The 19,741-nt window shown below is 42.7% G+C and overlaps 1 protein-coding gene across 4 annotated transcripts in view; it reads right to left on the minus strand.

Moving 5' to 3' along the window:
* The window catches only part of gria3b (glutamate receptor, ionotropic, AMPA 3b), a 91,630-nt gene that overhangs the window by 18,003 nt on the left and 53,886 nt on the right, over positions 1–19,741 (minus strand). For all 4 annotated transcript variants that reach the window (XR_311383.1, XM_005719706.1, XM_005719707.1 and 1 more), the window contains exons 5-12: positions 13,634–13,687; positions 12,441–12,602; positions 11,551–11,718; positions 11,072–11,176; positions 8,941–9,045; positions 6,903–7,109; positions 4,497–4,870; positions 3,796–3,994 (exon numbers count right to left, since the gene is read on the minus strand). Coding sequence is in view for 3 of the 4 variants with exons in the window: in XM_005719706.1 (XP_005719763.1) it covers positions 3,796–3,994; positions 4,497–4,870; positions 6,903–7,109; positions 8,941–9,045; positions 11,072–11,176; positions 11,551–11,718; positions 12,441–12,602; positions 13,634–13,687 (1,374 nt within the window). In the remaining variant the exon portion in view is untranslated. The remainder of the gene's footprint in view (positions 1–3,795; positions 3,995–4,496; positions 4,871–6,902; positions 7,110–8,940; positions 9,046–11,071; positions 11,177–11,550; positions 11,719–12,440; positions 12,603–13,633; positions 13,688–19,741) is intronic.

The raw sequence follows: 19,741 nt of genomic DNA on the forward strand, positions 1-19,741 counted from the left end.
AAGTATCTCTTTGCAATCTAGAGAATGCTTATTGGCCTGAAAACAGTCTTTAAAGTCTTCTGTGATGCAGAGGAAGAGAAAACAAAGGTGAAGAAGGTTTACATTTCTGTGTTTTGAAGATCACTTCTCCTTGAAATCAGCTGAAGATTCTATTATTGCAATATTGCTAATAATGTCATTAAATTGTTCAAGGAGAAACACGTGTTTGAAGTTCAAAGTCAAAGAAACTGACCTCTCTGTTCTAAATAACCGCTTAATCTGTATTGATTTGGAATTACGCAGCGTTTCCAGAATGCTGTCCACTGCCCTTCGAACCGCAACCTGTTTTTTATTCTTCCTTCGGCGTGGCCGGCTGCTTTCATTATAGCCTCCCCTACATACGCTCCACTGCTTGTGTATCTTAAAGGCCATCTCCAAACACACCGCCACTACATTTCATTCGACTTTACTTCACTTCCATTTTGTTTGTAGACATCACCACTTTCCTCCAATATCCTGTGTGCCAGGACTACCTGTATCTCAAGTATGCAGAGATGAAAGTTGAGGCTCTGGGGGTGTACTTTGTCATTGAAGTGCCACATGCTACACCCTGAATACCAATTGCTCGTCTTTGATGCTCGTTGCTGGACTCCAATAACCGCTCTCGCGCCCGCTGTTGCCGCTGATCTAAAGTTCGCCTGGGCCCTCAGAGTATGGTGTTTTTCCTCAGAGGTTATGCCTATCTTGCGCTAGACACTATTGTCAGCTTTCCCTTTTATGCAAACAGCCTCTAATCTTTATAGGAGCCACCCCTTTACCCGACACTGTACTGAAACACAAAGTGACAAGAGCTCGGGGAGTTGTGTTACAATGCGCTGCATATGACTGCAGGGCAACCTAAGAATTTCTTGCATAAATCTCCTTGACTGCTCTTCTTCGTGCTACCGTGCCCTAATGCAGGTCTACTCTGCATAAAAAAAGAAAAGCTGCTTATTAAACATTGCGTTGGACCCTGCTGAAGCCACCGTGTCTGTACCACAGTAGCTGAGACGTGAAATTGATTTTCATGCTTAGTAAAATGCATTGGTGACTGCACTCAAGCTGCTGCTCTCATCTCCAACACACCTGCTGATCAGTAAGATGCATGATGTTCGCTCTTGAGGCTTGCGGGTAATGTGCAGTCTTATGAGGACAATAGAAAACAATGCTGCACTCTCATTTCTCTGTGCAATTATCATTCTTTCATTATTACACTGTTAAATGAGGTGCATGAAGGGACAGCAGTGTGGTTGTCTTTGATGGTCTCACCCCAGTCTTTACACATAATTAAACAGCCACATCAGCTCATTTTATCATCCCGGCCGTTATTATGATCCAGCTTCTGCCTCCATGTACATTTGGAAATGTAACCGAGCCAAGCCTTTCTGATGGAATAAAACCTCATCAAGAGGATAAACATGGCCTCGCTGGTACAACTCATCATTTTCTAATCATCCAAAACCCAAATATTCAACTGGCTGCATGAAAAGATCCATGACAGGAATTCAAATGATGAAACAAACCACAGCAGTGCAGTAGAGCATGACAGCTGCTGTGTTGAGGAAGAGCATTACAAAGCTTGAAGCTATCCCGCCACTGTCTCAAGGTAATGCAGCAGACGGGCTGAAGACAGAGGACCGAGGAGAGAAGGGTGCCCAAACAAGCAGGGTAGTCTTGGGAAGACGAGCCAAGAACGGGCAGAGGCGGTGCCAAGCGCCTAGAGCCAGTCAGGCTTCCGCTGGGCACGTCAGCGGACTCCCAGGCCAGCTGTCCTAGCTTGTTGTGGGCAGCAGAATCAGCAGACTCTGACACCGCTCTTTGAAAATTCCTCTGCAGCTTTTCTAAAATTTCTGTCATAGGTGTATACAGCGATGGCAATATTGCCACACTGTCAGCTGTGTCAATTTATCAGGCACAGAGGAAAACAGCCTTGGAGGAATGTCTGAACTCCAGTAGATAATGGGATAATTCAACTAATATTAATACATTAAAATCCACACAGGAGTTAGAGAGCTTGGTAGCTTATTACCACAAGCAATATTCTTTTTTATGTATTTCTTTGCACTAAAAAGGTAATAAATATGTTTTGCAGCACTGTTCCTCTTTGTCGGGGAGCTCTGGAAAATAAACCAGGTGAAATCATGAAAAATTCAAGGCCAGCAGTGTCAGAGATGATGACATATGTCTTGTTTGAAAATTTGGACTTGATTTAAAATTTCCAGCTGGTTGATGCCGTATGGGTCTAATTAAGCCTGAATGTATTTCCTGAAAACAGATCTGAAATAGAACTTGAACTCCGATTAATCAGTGTGTTTTTTTCCTTGTCAGCTTTCTACAGCTTTAATTAAAAGTCCCTTGGAAGAGCAGCTCACACATGTCATTTCCTATTTGAAGACTCGGGGATGTATCTAGGACGCTCATTATACAGAACACAAGAAAACTCCAGACTTCCCGACCACTTCTCAGACAGTTCCTACCAGCAGACCTTCGGTGGCTCGACTCTAAAGCTAATTTGTAACTGGCATCCGTCATGTGTGTGACACAAAGGCGTATAGTACACTGTTTACACACCTGCGCGGCATCTCTGGTGAAAGGGAAAGTGATGACAGATTTATGAGGTGGTGTATAGAGAATTAAAAAAAGATGCGGTCATGCGCCATGTGTCCTAGAATGTGCGATGTTACCGTTGAGTGCAGCCTCCTTTTTTTAAACAGCCCCAGAGTTTGCAGACTTAAAAAGAAAAGGGTTTTAAACATTAAGCTGTGCAGACACTATCTTTCCCTTCTTTGTTTTAAACCCCCCCCCCCAAAAAAAAAAAGCACAGATTTGACTTTGCATTTTGTTGTCGTGAGCAACGCAACCCAGGGGTAATACAAATGAAGTGCTCTTTCTGCCAACAGGCTGCAGCTGTGAAACATATGAATTGTTTCTCTCCTGCTGATGAGTAATGAGGGAGCGTAAGATAAAAGACTGTCATATTGCCTTTTCGTCATCACAGGCTGAGTGCTGTTTCGTTAATGCTTTTTCAACACTGGACTGCTAGTGTAGCCACAGCCATGAGCTTTAGCCATCTCTGCGTTTCACATCAGAAGCCTGATTGTCTCAGATATGAGCACTGTCTAACTGCTGTGTAGCCTTTCGCAGACTAATACACTTTTGCTTCAGATTTTAGTTCATTTATAACCTAATTGCCTGCTTAGTCTCTCACACCGACGGACATATTGCTTATTCCCTCTAAAATGTCTTTCAGACTGCTCTGTTTGACCTACAGGGCTCTTCTTCATCAGGTCCAATTTGCCTGCCATGGCCAGCTAGCTAATTACACTTCATGAACTGACCCTTCTGAGTTTGAGTCTGATGTGGGTACTTTGATTAGCCTCCTGTTTTTATCACCTCTGAGTCTTCCGTGTTGTTACCACGCTTTCTGCTGACAGGCCCCGTGCCTCAAGGTTGCACACTGCAGTAGTACTGCATAAATTTCACGTTTGTGTCATAAGAGTTCAAGAACTGCTTCTGTGTCAACACGCCTCATTTGGAGCAATCTTGTGCAGGTCAAGAGTGCTGCACTAAAGGTACAAAATGGAAAAGTTGCAAGGAGGAGTTGATCAAGGACATTGCACAGAGCAGTTTTTTATGATTCAGAACGCCTGAGTGCAAAATATTTAAACCAAATGCATTATTTGCCATTTGAGCTGAAAGAAAAAGGAGCCGCTGGCTGATTAGTGTTGTGCTGTGTGTGTGTATGCGTGCATAAAGCAGTTTCTTGACACTACTCACCCTAAAGAACTCTTTAGTGGAGCCTGAGTCCAAAGTGCCATATGCTATCTCTGTCTGCTTTGCCAGATCTTCGGCACTTTCTATAGGAGAGACCATTCTTTCAACTGTCAAGAAGGCAGCCAGGTTGGCTGTGTAGGAGGAGATGATGATGAGGGTGAAGAACCACCACACACCGCCAACAATTCGGCCTGACAGAGACCTGCGAGAGAGGGGTTGACGACAGGGAAACACGGGATGTAATTACACGGTGGCATGTGGTGGCCATCAACCAGCTAAGATCTGCCAGTTGTGTTTAATGTACCTAATTGCATCAGTCATCAGAATTTCCATGTAAATCATTAACGGCAACCTGGTGCTGCATCAGCACTCTGAAACAGCACATTTCCACGGAACAAGTAAAGGCAAGTTGTTTAAATGTACTCCAATCCAAGTCTTTATTTGCTTGTGAAACAATCAGGGTTCAAAAGGCATTTCACAGCCTGTGGAACGTATTGATCTGTCTACTATGGTGATAAATATTTCATCGTACGCTCACTGACACTGACATTGCATATATGATAGCTGCAACGAATGCAAAATTAGCACAAGCAATGAACACCTAAAAGGAGAAGAACAGAAAATTAAGATTTCATGTAGTCATCAGATTTGTTTTTCTATTTTCATCTGCTGTCCACTCCTTGTGTCTACTGGAGCTGACCCACCTGGGGGAGATGTCACAGCCCTGCTGCATGAAGGCGCCCAGCGAGAACCAGAGAGAATTGAAGATGCCAAAGTCATTGGGAGGATCGGGGGGAGTCTGAGGGTCTTTGGTCTCATCCTGTTCCTCGAGGTTCCACTCATAAGGACTAAACCGACTGACCAGGAACAGGACCACGCTCACCCCGATATAGGCAAACACTATACACATCCAGATTTCATAGGCCAGAGGGTCCAGGAAGGAAAAAACACCGGGCTTGGACTTTTGCGGCTTCTTTATCATAATGGAGATGCCCAAGCTCATAAATGGCTTGGAAAAGTCTATCACCTCTTCTCGCACCAGTGTAATGGTGAGAGGTGCAATGGCTATATCTGCTCTCTGGAAACAGGGACATGCACAGCAAGTGTTAGTTATGACCTGCATAAAGAAAGAGGTTATTTATTTATTTCTTTTCTTTATGTTTGAATGGCTGGAGCTGAGGGGGATATAAAACAACAATATTTTATTATGCATTTTATACATATCATTTTCATAAATGAGCCACCACATTGGAAGACAGGCTGAAAAACACACAAACACACACACATGCACAGTCACACACACAAAGAGAGAAAACACGGTCACATTTGCGCCGTGTGTTTTGTCGTGACCTGGGATATTAGCCAACACTTGGAGCGCTAAATGAATCAAAACAAACTGTTTGCAATCAAACACAAGGCAAAATTAAGTGTTAAGTGCGCATGCTAATTAGAACTGTTAACTTTTAATTTGCGAAATGTAAACAGGTTGCTGCATAGAGAAATCTGCGAGCCCTCCCTGTGTACACTTCATCACATGGCATTCAGCACGCCGGGTTTCCCAAACTGTTTATTCTGGCATTAGCTTTTTTTTTTCTTTTTTTTTTCCCAAGCTGTTTCTCTTTATCCCCCTCCTTTGCTCTGCTGCTTCAATCACATTATATTATCAAAACACATCCACGGAGGTGGTGCTGCCTTTTTAGAAATCACAATGGGTTTCTCTGTAAAGGCAGAAGAAAATAATTAATCATGTTCAACAGTGTTACTGCAGCTTGTGTATGTGATTAATTAAATAACTGCTCCTCTTCAAAGCAGACAATACGCAGAAGACGATTCTTCATATCGGCCTGAGCTGTTGTTGTTTTTTTCTCTTTTTTTCGCGGCGAAACCGAGAAAACATTGGACTGAATCAGCAGGAGGCAGAAAATGTTTCTTACAAGGTCAGCCGAGGAGCAACACAAATAGAGCCGATAAACACGACTGTTTTCTTTGCCCTGTCAACACAACGTTGCGAGCAGCTATAACCATTTAATCCGGGGTGCGGGCGTAAGCAGCACTCAATCAATGGTGAGGGAAACAAAGCAATAAAGAGCAGCCTCGGGCCTAACCTTTAAAAGACAACTAAAATCAAATTAATTTACTGGTCAAAAGGTCAAAACGTACAAAACTATTAGTCCCGACCCACCTGCTGTAAAATTACAGGCCTGGAAAGACTTGACAGAGATGTGATTGGAAGATTTTTTTTTCTCCCCGCCTCCTCCCCTTCCATCTGCAAGGAGTGGTCTTTTCCCATTTGAAAGATAATTTGGTGGCGATAGCACATCAAACCAGGCAATCTCTCAAGCTGATAGTTAGGAAATTGAACAGATGAGGAAGCCAAACCCTCATGCATTTTGCATTTGGCCCCCGCTCAACCGCTGTGGCCTTGGAGAGGGGTGAGCGGGTCGGTGGGGTTCGATGTGGCGACGGGAGGGGAGGCAATTTTGTATTGCTGGAGGTGTCGCACGGGCCCGGGCGCCGTCAGATGTAAAACACGGTGTGACCCTTCGCTAATGTGAGAGGTTCAACGTTTATGGAGCGCGCCACATATGGATCTTGTTGTTCCAAACCGCAAGCCACAATTTAGCTGTTGATTCTAAAGCAGATTTTCTCAGCTGTGAATTTACAATGCGGCGTATTCATCATACACATGAAACATTGAGCGTAATTACACAATCACTTCAAAGGCATACACTCTTTCATTCATCAAAGTGATTACAGTGTGTTTGCCATATGGACTCCTTCTTTTGCCTTCCACCTACCTCGGTATCGCCTGCAAGAGAGTTAGGATTTTCAGGCTAAAGCAAAGAGCATTAATTGCAATGAACAGCACTGAGAAATGATTTCATTTTCTCCATCTCAAGATGATCACCAACTCCCCAATGCTTCAGGCTGCATTTGACAAATTCACTCACAGCTGAGCTTCCTGGGCCAGCATTAGGCTTTTGCACTGGGCGAGAGCTGATGAGTTCACTATGGGTTGGTGATAACCTTAAGATAGAAAAATGAGATCTCCTCTCATGTTGAAGTTCCTTGCAAACTGTCATGTAATCAGTGAGACTCCCAGTACTCACCCCATAGACCAGTTCACCCACCATCCCGTTCCACGTCTTGGTCTCAGGGTCTCGGGCTCCGTACTTTCCATCCATTACTATAGACAGTTTGTACTTAATTCCAACATGTTTGGCAATCTCAGATGCTAAATCGACGCAGTAGCCTTCATATCTGTCATTCCCCTCCAGATGCATATAATTTTTCTTGTACATCACATAAGGAGCTTCCTGTTGATTCAAACACACGCTGGTTTATTCACTCCCATGCCATCGCACAGATTCCATTATACAGATGTATGCATGCACGCTCTCACATAACTCCGTGCACGCACGCACTCCCGCACACACACAGAATATGAGAAGCTGCTATAACCACATCCATGCAGTCGTGCATACACAGATGATGCCCTGCGAATGCACAAATACGCACTGATAACAGCAGCGTGACCGAGTGTTCACACTGCTTTCATCAAGCGGTGGCAGCCAGCAGACACCAAGGCCAATGTACCCAACCCATTTTTGAGCCCAAGGCCGTAATAAAGGGGGTCAATGACAAAGAGGATAATCGTTTCAATGGGAAATAATTTAGAAAAAAGAAAAGTTTTTCACTTTCACAGAGTAAGCTGGGCTGGGAGTCATTGGTAGGCAAGGTGTGGGTCAGCTCAGAGGTGGGTGAGGATGGGAATGGGTTTCATAAGTAAATGCCAGTGACAGGAGAGGGATCAGAGAGTGCCCATAGTATCTCGACATATTCAAGCACATTGCATCAATGCGCAGTTAAAGGCTGTTTCATTCCAAAAAAACCAAACCAAAAAAAAACCATAATATGAAATAAAATGATTATAAAAAGCTGTTGTTTGCTATCTAGGAAAAAAAAGAGCAAACGAGTACTCTGTAAAATAAAATAACTAGATCAGGAGAGCAGGAGCGTGCTAGTGTTCCTCTCCTTTTCAAAATGCCGGTGCAGCTCGTCTTTTCTCTTACTGAGCACATCATCATCATTATCAAACAATAGGACTGCTCAGGAGAGCAGGCATTGTCATTACAGCCACACACAATTAGAGTGCAAGTAGGAGAGCAATGGTTTGTTTGTTCTGTGCTGAACGTATCCCCTAACCTTGGATCCATTGAGTATTTTCTGCTTGTTAACACGTGTTTGCCTCCTGACTGTATTTTTCACCTGGAGATGTTAAATGTTTCCTCTTGCTATTGAGTGACGCCGGCTTACGGCTCGGAATACAGATGAAGATCTAGCTTTGCATAAATCCCATGGACACTTATCACTTTTCCAAACGTTTTTCTTTGTCATTTTGAAGCGTTTGTTTGCGGAGAACAGGTAATTAGAATGCCATTAAACAGTCAGTAAATATGGGAGCCGTCCAATAAGCCCGAAATATTTACCTACTAAATCCAGTTTAAAGAAAAGAAATCGAAAATATATTTGGTGATTATATGTTCCTTTGTGAAAGTGCCTCGAACATGATCCTCCGTTTAAAAGGCTAACAAGCTGTGCATACTTCAACACAGAACACATAGCAGGAGCAATACAAAATAGATTGAAGGGGAGATAACAAGGGAAAAGAAATACAGCACCTTCTCATCATCCCCATCCAATACTGTTTATTTTGCTTTGCCCCACCTGGGAAACCATTGCAGTATCATTCTGTAGTCATTCTGCGGCAAGTCTATCCCAAGTGTCATTGAACATTTACTTGATGAGGACAGACAGGTCTACTTACGTATGCATTTGTATGCTTTTTTTTTTTTTTTTGTAACTGATGGAGTCAACCATAATCATTTATACCATTATTGTGATGTCACTGCTACGACAGGCCACTGAAGTATGGAAAATCAAAATGCTTTGACACCCACACGGATACAGTTGAAACACTCCTCCAAGCCGGATCGACTGTTTCAACGTGTAGTGAGTGGATGGAAAGCAACACAAGAAAGATGTGGTTCTACCCGCCCAGGACAGAATGTATCACTCATTGGAATCAACACCATGACCTTGAGTGGCAGAATACGTGAAACATTTAAAATTGCGTGGAAAGTGTACCATAATAGTAGTGACCACAATCGTTCGGTTTTCCACTGAGGAGTCGTTGGAGACCTGCAGATCCATAATATTTACAAACCGCGAGTACTCATTCCAGTATCCGATCTGCAAAGAGAAAACAGCGGTTAGTGATGCACTCCGGCCCACGGTCCAGATATAAGTGAGCATACAGAAGGGAAATGAACAAATATTACAGGGAAATGCAGCGCTGCAGAGCTCATTGAAACAACGAAGCTTTCCCCAGAGACTTGCTGCCTCTGCCCTGATGTTCAACCACATGAGCAGAGTACTAAAACAGACCAGATAAACAGGTACAGTTTTCTGGGCATAGAATGCTGCGTTTACATTTCTGCATTCAACGTGCAGATAACGGACGTGATTACAGAGGGACTTTTGCCTTTTACGATCCACCCGAAATTCAGATACCCAATTGCTCCTTTGCAATCCGTGAGCAAATGGCAACTTCAATCCCTTCCACCTTTTTATGGTAAATAATTGATATTCAAACCTGTGAACCGCATACACGTTTAATAATCTAGCATAATATTGCAGTGGCTCCTCAGTTTTACTCTGTCCTGCCGCTGTAGTTACTCTGCATTCTGCTCTACAGATGCTTAAGTCAAACCAATGTCAAGTGTTTGTTTGCCCGTCTGAAATAATGGCTGCTCTGGCTCGTGATGAAACGTGTTGCATATGTTATTGCCAAAAGTCTAACTGTTGCTGGCTTGGATTTTTCTTTCCTTCACATCTGCTCTGCATTTTTTCTTTTCCTTTTCTTTTTTTTCTCTTTTGCATGAGATCTTTCATGTTTGGGACAAACAGGTGTACAGCAGAGACTGAGCACCAAGTGGGGGCGCTAGAAAGCAGCAGACGCCTCAGAATTGAGCTCCCGATCGTTACAGCTGTGGCTGTATTAAGTGCACTTGGCAGACTGGGTGATTTGGGGTGGCGGGCGGGGCGGTGCTGGACGTTATTAAATGCTTATTCCAGGCTCTCTAGTCCTTGAGTGATATTTGAGACACTTTGCTCGAGGGACACGGCTGCTGGGACCTGTGTCACGGAGTGTTGCTCCAGTGGCACTGTCCTGATCTCACCCCCTAGCAGCTGGGACAGATATCAGCCCATGCATCAATCGTGACAGTCACAGCTAAGAACCTTCATCCTCGAAACTGTCACTGGGGTGACTGGGGCTCCAGGTCCATGACAAAGTGCCGCCCAGCCTGCCCGACTTGTCTCGTCTTCCCTCGCTCCCTCACTCTCTCCCGCTGACCTCCTTTCTCCCGGCCCCTCTCCCCGCTCTCTCCTCCTCTGTTTGACAGTGTAGGGATAGCTGTGAGGGCTTTGCAATGCTAATTGAAGTGTGGGCTTTAGAGGCCTGGGAGGCAGGCGGCATAATCACACATCACATCACACTGAGCCCACACTTATCCAGCTAACGAGAAATTCACAGCTGTCTCTTGGAACTCAGAGAGGTTATGAAATAAAACCAGAGGTCATCATATGGTGCTGGTTATAATGTGAATGTACCACTGGGAATTAGCATTTTGAAGAGGAGCCAGAGGAATTCTTGGATCCTCCTTTACAGTAATTGGTTATTTGAATGGTAATTACTGTCAGAAGAGGACCAAATATCAAATCTGTGCTATCCTACAGCAACGAAATAGTTCTCTATCATTCTTTTGATAGGACAGCTTTAGCTATCAGATTGCAGGCTACGACTGATTTGTGGGGCTTGTAATACTCTGCATAGCTCATCAGTGCTGCTACCTAACAGAGGTGGAGAAAGGCAATCAGCATTACTCTCTGCTGTCCTCTCAGCCCTGCTGGTCCCACCTGGCCCTCAGTACTTTAATAAATGGCAGTACAGGCTTGCTTCAAAATGTTTTCCACTTCTGCACAATCATGCATTAGTCTCTAAATGGCTCGAGGCAACATGTGACCAACAGTCACTGAGTTTTGTTCTTTTAGAGCCGAGAAATAAATCATTTATAAATTACACTTTGGCCAGATTCCATGATTTTGATGTGTGCCAGCTGTTAGATTTTTTAAAGAGAGAGATGAAATGTTTTTTGTTTTTTTGATCAGGTCTGTACGTCACATTTGATAGATGACAGCCACCGGCCTCTCTTACCTTCCTCGGCCCACCTGTTTTCATTTCGTAAACATCTATGGTGTAATTGGTCCTGCGGCCATAGTTGTCAAACTGGATGTTCCCAGTCATCCCCTGTACTTGGACCTAATGGGCAGACAGAAAGACACAGTGGAATGTGCAGTAGTTATAACCCAGGTTGCATACTGTAGCTGGCATTAAGGCACTTGGAGTCCACGGAGCTATTGAAGTGCATGCTGTCTGTTAATCAAATGATGAACTGGATACGCTTTAATAAAAGATGTAGTTTTATGGTAATGAGGGCCTGGATTTTTGAGTGAGCTCTGTGCAGAGATATCTGCAGGCAGAGGGAGGAGAATAGCTCTACACTCTCTTCCCTTCTCTCTGTCACTTTCCATCTTTATCACTCTCTCACTTGCTATTTGTGCTTCGCTTCCTCCAGCCTTTTCTTTAGTTTTTAGCTTGCCACTCGCTTTCCATTTTCCCCGCCCCCACCCTACCGTTTTGAGAGCTCTCTCGATGTCTATGCCTTGGCTCCAAGGTACAGCGGGATTGGCTAGGCAGTCTCCGGCGCTGCCTCGACGAGAGACATCCACACGTTGGCGCCGCAGGTACCTGAAGGCCTCTGCTATCACCAGGATTGCATCGTGAGTCAAAGCTGAAGTGTACTGCACACAGACACACACGCACGTCAAACAACAAAACAGCTAAAGACACGCTGAATTGGTGTGAGGTAAAAACAAATCAATAAAAAAAGACTGCTGCTTTTTTAATAAAGCTGTTAAAATGAGAAAATCCTGGTGTAATTTGTTCAGCCTATATGTTGCTCTCATGACTTGCATTTCAGCACTTGCCAGGCGGGTCAGTCTGGGCGGCGCTGGCGAAACCTCTGACAGCTTGCTCATGCTAAAAATAGCTAGATTAGATAGATTGGATTAGAAAAGCCAGGACTTCTGTAAGGGTCAGGACCTCTTTGAAAACTTTTTAGCGGGGAGAATTAAATAGAGAATTAATGCATGATTTTATCTCCCACGCACTTCCCTTCCAACTTCGCCTGACCTTTTCACCACGGAGGCTAGAGCCACTTGTTTGTTGACCAGCGCACCGTGACAAAATCTAATTAAATGCCATTCAAAATCCATTTCTTTCTTGATCATTGTTTAATTAGATGTAAATTGAAGCAGCAATATAACCTTGGCTTGCGCTGCCTATCAATATATCGATTGCTCTGAGGGATGCAACGCTAAGACAGAGGAAGCAAAGGGTGGGAAAGACAAGAGAATGACAAAGGCAAACAGAGGATGAGAGGAGAAGAACCAATAGACAGCACTTTAGAAAGGATGATCGTTGCACTCCGCATGCACAATGAAAGGCCTTGCAAGCATAGCACCTTCAGAGGGGCGTTTCGGGCCTCTGGGAATTCTCTTTCATCTAGCCGCTCCCAGCGCTGAATAAACTGCTGCACAATCGGGTTCTCAGGGTTGACTATCTGAAACCCTGAAATGTTGGCTCCACCGGCGAAGACTTTGTCCAGGCTCACATTAGAAAATCCCTGAGACGAGACAAAAGAGAAACGGGGGAGGATGAGACTCATGTAACTTGTTTTTCTTTGAGGTTTTTTAATATAACCCGGGGCAAAGCTCCACAAAATATTAGCAGCCATTCTGGCAGCGCGCAAGGTGCATTTTATTAAGGATCCTGTGCTGTCGGAGAGAGCAGCATGTGTTTGCAATTACACTGAAGCAAATGTTTCTCTTCACACTTTGCGGTGGAACCTGAATTCATTTTCACATACACAAGCAGCCAGAAGATACTTTAGAGTTTGTGTCATACCATGTAGAGTCTAAATTTTTTACTTGAACCAGCTGGCCTAGTTTCATTCAGAAAGCCTTACCATGTTAAAAAACAACAACAAAAAAAGCCCCCCTGACACTTTTTAATGCATTTTAAAAACGTACGCTGCACCAGCTGCCTTTAAATTTCCTTCTTGACCCTGGAGCTATGACAGTTATTTCTTTTTATGGTCAAATCACTGTTTTTTAAGTGCAGAATTGTGTCATGTTGTGCAAGGACACGAGTCTGACTGCTGCATAATCACATCTTCTAAACTCGGAGAAATGGCAGCAGGAGATCAGCGAGTGAGAGCGGGGCCGGCCTTTCACTTAAAAACGCTCATGCTAATACCAAGGCTAAATGAACATTACATTCCCGAGAGTGAAGGGAAAAAATATGGCTGCCCTCCAAGGATCGTTAAAAAGGTTAAATCCTGTTTATTTATTGCTAAGGATGCTCACTGATATTCAAATATGACTGTATACTGAAGCAAAATTGCAATGTAGTGTGACTGCTGGACTGTGATTTATAAAGCATGAGGCACAAACATTGAAAGCCTTATATATATATATATATGTAGAGAGAGAAACAACTATATACAGTCCTATATAAAAGCCTTTAATCCACTTATTGTCCATGCACATTTGCGCCCAAGGCTGAGACTTAGACTCCATGCAGAAAAAAAGGTGGTGTCCCCCTCCCCACACCCCACACCCCCCACCCCAGGGGAGCAGCATAGTTATTACTCACAAGATTGGCCAGAATGTAGTGGTAACCACGGCTGTTCTTCCCCAGGGTTACAACCTATGGGAGAAAAACATCGATACAGTAAACCACCCATGAGATGAGAGTTAAGAGCCAGGGCTAATGTAAGTGACTACAGCAATCAGAGTAAACGCGGCGGCATCCCGTGAGCACGCAGGATGCCGCCACAGACGTTTAGACAAAGCAGATCTTCTAAGGAATAACACGGAAGGGGCACTGTTGGGGGGGGGGTTCATTAAAGAGGAATTGATAATGAGAGAGAAACAGCAGCAACGTGGAACATCCTTGATCGCTTTTAAGTCATTCACGGCGCTGGGACGTGAGTCCTCGGTAGCTGCTGGACAGAAGGTAGAAAGATGTTTCAAAAGAATTTGTAGCGAGAGAGTAAAATGTAGATCTCTCCCTGCTTTGAAAATATCACACCTTTGGAGCATAACAGCATGTTTCAACCCACACAGTTTGTCTGAAAATAGTAAGTGGTGTTCTAAGCCATTCCATCACTGTGGTACTAACCATATGCTGTCTTTTATTCTAGATTTTCTTCATCTTTTTTTTCTTTTTTGCTCTGGCCCTGCAGATAAATCCAATACTGAAACTCTAAACAGCTCTGGCTTGTCTGTGCATTACATGCTGGACAGGTTTTTTCAGTCGGACCTCGTGAGGTCTGTTATTTATGAGTTTGCAGTCTTATGCGGATGGACTTCTGAGTGGCTGCCATGCAGAAAACCTGTCAACCATGTCTCCGTTTTCATCTGCGCTCTACAAACAGAGCAACACAAGTTTACAGCAAAATCAGCATGTTTGCACATGTTCTGGCTCCGTTGCAAAAGCAAACTGTCAGTTTATCATCTGTTTGTGCATGCGTGTTCGGCTGGGGACGTTGGATATTTGTTACAGTGGGTCGTTTATGACATTCCCACAGAGCAGGAGAGAGTGATGCAAAGCACTCTTGCATCTACGCATTTTGGCACAAAAAAATGTCTTTGGGAAAAAAAAAAAAGGGAAACAGTTTCTCCTGCTTTAAGTATAATTATAGCATCATTTTAACTAACCTATGTGCATGACCTATGTAGCGGTAGCAGTAGGAAATGATTGAACAACCTCCCTCGCTTGGACTGAGCATACTCAAAAATCAAACAGACCACTCGTCTCCTTGAGGACATTTGAAGGTTGCCCACGAAGGGAAGAGACATCTTTAGTGTTTTTCACAAACTCACAAAGCCTTTCACTCATGCCATCAAGCTGCTTGCGTGGGTCTGACAGCCTCCCCATCATTAAGGCTTTAAACTTCCACCACTGCTGAATGTCAGACAGACAAGAACAAACCAAAGAAAAGTGAAATAGAAACAAAGGGGAAGTGAGCTGATTATGATGCAGAAATAGCCAGAGACGACTGTTAGAATCCATCAATCTCCTTCTAATGATTAAGTGACACAAAGCTTCATGAAAATAGCTCTCTGCAACACTTTTACTGCAGTGAAATCACAGCGAGACAGATCAGGATAATTCTTCACGAGCCAATTTGGACTCTTTGCACTGCTGCATTTTCGCTGGACAAACCAAGTGGCTCCACTTTCCTTCACTGTGTGCTAACCTTGACTCTGGCCATAAGCCTCATCACACCTGCTCAGGAACTGGGCAAAGAAAGACCTCACCACCTGCCTGCAACCTAGAGCTCGCAGCCAGTCTGGCAACGGCTACAAGAGGCAACCTTGGGATGGAGCACAGCGAGACATTGATGACAGAGACACACAGAACCTCCAGCCAGAGTACACAAACCTTTCCCCTCAACCTCTTTAACTAGGCAGACAGCAACACCCTCAGCTGCTCCAGGTGACACGGACAGATTTTGTTGTTAAATTAAACGTTCTTTTTAAAAGTCCTTTTGATATTGCAGAATTTATACACACAATACTTCAGCTCAGTGAAAGTACAAATAGAAATGCACAATGTTTCGCCAACTGCCACTGTGTGTGAAAATGCACAGGTACATACATCAGCAATCTTCTTTTGGTGTGTGTGTGTGTGTGAGACAGAGAGAGAAAGAAAGCGAGAATGTGTCTTTGTTACGAAATATACTTGAAAATGAGGGTGGGAAGCCTCAATCAGACCATTTGCAGCCCCCAAGAGTACTGAAGATGTAAGGCCACACTCTCAGGCCTCCCAGAACCGCTCAGTACCTGGCAGAGACCACCCCCTGCTTCCCCGACATGGAAGAGATCCAAGCCACCCCAAATCACCAAGGGAGTGGGTTAATGACCATGTCAGCTTATCCAACCACACGCTCTGGGGGGTAGCAGCATCCAGTGGAGAGTGGTGGAGAGGGTGAACACCTCCCTTGATGACTACAGTGACATTAAAAACAAGGAGCAGGTCACCAGCCAGCAGAGGCACATGATGGGGTCTACCCACTGAGACCTACGTGACCCACAACCCTCTGTCTTGTTTCTTTATGTTGTTATGGGTTCTCAATAATGACACCGTTACTTGAAGAGAAGGCTTTTTATACTTTGGAGTGTGGATATCAGTCCAAAGTCTTGGGGCTGATCTGCACGCTGAGCCACAATAACAGCCATCTATTCAATTACAACTACAGTTGCTCCCTCACCTGGGCACCCCACCCCGGGCCTGCGGGCACCCACGAGCCGCCAAGGCACAGACCAGAATTCCCAGTGTGGGCCAACCCATCTTACACAGCGAGTCTGCCACAGACCACAGACCAACCCCACACCACACTGGTTAAATGCTTTCTCTAAATCTAAAGAGACAGAAGTGGTTTCTAATTTGTTGATAGAGCAATAGTTCATTATATTTGTTAGTCTACAACCACCTTTACTTTTCAGCCAGCTCTCTCCTAAGAAACCTTTCTTGTAATTTCTTTAAGTAGCCTTCAGTATTCAATCTATGTATGCTTTTACTAAGTTAGCGCTGTGTTTGGAATCATTGTCCTGCTGAAAAATGAAGAAAATTAGATGCTTTCCAGATGGTATTCCAAAATCCTTTTCAGGTTAAATGCTTTTTATCAATTTAACAAGATCTCTAACATCATTGGCTGAAATAAACCCCCAAACCATGACAGTACCTCCACTGTGTTTACGTATGGCTGTAGAAACTCACTGTTTATCTCCAGAGATCCTCAATATATATTGGTGAACTTATTAGTGTACATATTTTTTGAAACAAAAAAAAATTAAATGTAGATTTTTCACTCTATAAGACTTGTTGCCACTGATTTTTGGTCCAATTCAAACTTTTCTCCCTGTTCTGTCCTCTCCTAAAAATTTGCTTCCTCTCCTAAAACATTGTGTATCTATGGATAGTATGTCATGTAAAGATCAATAAAAAGCCAAATACCATTTCAGAATATTCAAAGGTTTCTATTAAAGATAATTAAAATGGTTCATAAAATTATAGCATCTAAGATAAACATAATGGTAAAAATTATTTTGAGGAGCCAAATGTGAAACTAAATATCACTTTATCGTTTTCAGCACAGATTTACATAAAAAGTGTAGGCAGGTGAAAGAGTTAACAATTGATTTAAATATATACATGTAAAAAAGAATTAATTTAACTAAATCCACCTACCAAATTCTGCAGATAGTTTTAACAAATAGGTTACAGTGTATTAATTAGTGAGTTTTAGAGGTGTTGGTAGATGATTTGCTGCTCAACTTTAATCAGGGCTAGCTCTTTCACCTGCCTACACTTTTTATGTAGATCTGTGCTGAAAATAATATGGTGATATTTATTGTCACATTTGGCTCCTCAAAATATTTTCAACTGTTGTTTACCATTATTTTTAGCTGCTATGGTTAAACTGCTATCATTTTATGAACGGTTTTATTAATTTTATCTTTAATAGACACCTTGAAACATTTTAAAACTGTGGGGTTTATAATATTCTTTGGGTTTTTGATTATTATCTTTAGAGGATGTACTGTCCATACAAGCCCACTAGCCAATTATTCCATGTCCCAGTGACACTGAAGAGAAGTGTGCTTGGTGTGTCTCCCCCTCCAGTAATTCCTCTTTTTAGTACACTTTACCCCTTCCACATCGATCCACTAGCTGGTCCCACAGCCATTTGTTCTGCAGCTGAAAGAAAGCCTGCATTTTGCAGACTGCAGTTTTCTTTCAAGCCTGACAACTAAGGTGACCTTGACTTTACCCTCATCCAGTCTCTGCCTGCTTCAGACCTCCCAGACAGAGAGCCCTAAATGCAAAACTACACCTACACGTTTCTAATAAACATCTTCCTCCAAATTTGACCTTTCCAGTGCAGAGTTTGCCACACAACACACGAAGAGGCAGGAGGAAAATGATAGGCTCCCCAGAGTTTGTAAATATCATACCATTCACTGCGAGGCATATGAAAGACAAGCAAATAATGATGCAATAGTTTTTAGCCTCTCTCTGAACTATGGAAACCCAGAATCCAAAGCACCATTAAACTCATAGGGCTTCATAAAATTAATCTTTACTGAGTCTTCACAGTTTAACAGTTGGCTGATTATTCTTTAAATTTTAATTTTTAAGATTAGTGAAAAAAAAGTAATTGAATATCTTGTTTTGTTCAACTCGTTTTACCTCAAAGATATTCCACTAGAAAGAATACAAAGACAAACAATTTTGTTTGATTTAACAATCAATCACTATTAGAACGGAAGATAATTTTCCATCAGTCTACTAATCTATTAGCTGTAATTGTTACAGATCAGTGTTTTAGTAAGGAATGTCCAGGAAGAGTTTCAGTCGGCACAGCTTTCTTGCAAGGGTCAATGCTCCATCAAAAGGACATTTAACACCAATGATATGAAATCATTGGTGTTATTTGTGAGTTGTGTCATGTGTGATTTGTGCTTACATATATTTTGAAGTAATCTATATTTTTACTCTAAAGCCAAGGTCAGAAACAGGTATGTTTAAAGAAACAACAGTCTATGAATATTAATACTTTCACTGCAACTCACTTTGAGTGATAATGGCTCCATCGCTGTGCTATGACTTATAATACTAAATGTCAGTCCTAGTAAGTCTCATACAGTGAAAGCTAAGATGTGTGTTTTCAGTCTCCCCTTTGGCTGCTGAGTTGACATTAGCTAACATTTAAAATTCATAGACTGAAAGGCTGCAGCTCATGGTGCTCAAGATGCTGATGTGATATGCCTAAAGGTGTTTTACTCTACGCTAATGTCAGATCTTTGTTGCTTGGTTTTTTGTTAGTCTGTTGTCACCAGAATCGACGCTTAAGACATTTCTTAAAGCAAAATTAAAAAAAAAAGAAACAATATTTGTTTTGTTTTTTTCAAGCTTCATACTGCTAACATTAGTTTGGCTCTTTGCAAGCATCTGCACGGACAGCATGCTAACGCAAAGCTAGCCAAGAACCCAGAATGATGTTAAAGTTGAGCTTTTGGCGACTTCAGCCCAGCAGTCAAAGTCTGATCTTCAACAGGTAACACAGGCAGTGATGAGCAGTCAGGTTTGTAGCCTCCATTTTTACCTGTTCATGTTTCTAAAGTAGAATTACTGTGGCGATCGCTTTGAAGTCTCTTTTCGACTGGTTTTCATTTGTTGGCTCTGTTCAAACATAAATACTAAAAGAAGGACCCCATGTGCGGTCTCATTAGGTCAGGGATTTGTGTTGGTGTGTAGGACTAAAGATTATACTGTTAACTGGTAATTATGAGACAGCGCCCTTTACAACATTTTATGGAGTAATAAGAAAGTAATGTAATCAGTGTTACTTTTAAGAAAACTGTGGGTGTAATAATTATATTTGTTGATTAACGACCCTAACACTGGTACTGAGCAGAGTTCTCAAAAGAATGGATTCTTGGACACTAATTGGTACTGAAATCTATTATTACATTAAATACCCATTAGCAAAAGTATTGATGGCAGCTAATTGCAAGAACAGTAGCACAGCAGCTTGGTGAATCAAGAGGGACACCCTGGGCTTCATGAAGAGTTTCATAAGGTCAGTAAAGCTCTTCTAAATAACATTCATTTTTTTAACTTATCATATACAGGGAGTGCAGAATTATTAGGCAAGTTGTATTTTTGAGGAATAATTTTATTATTGAACAA

The sequence above is a fragment of the Pundamilia nyererei genome, unplaced genomic scaffold (assembly GCF_000239375.1).
Source record: "Pundamilia nyererei isolate P.nyererei 1_Seehausen unplaced genomic scaffold, PunNye1.0 scaffold00001, whole genome shotgun sequence".
Classification (NCBI taxonomy): domain Eukaryota; kingdom Metazoa; phylum Chordata; class Actinopteri; order Cichliformes; family Cichlidae; genus Pundamilia; species Pundamilia nyererei.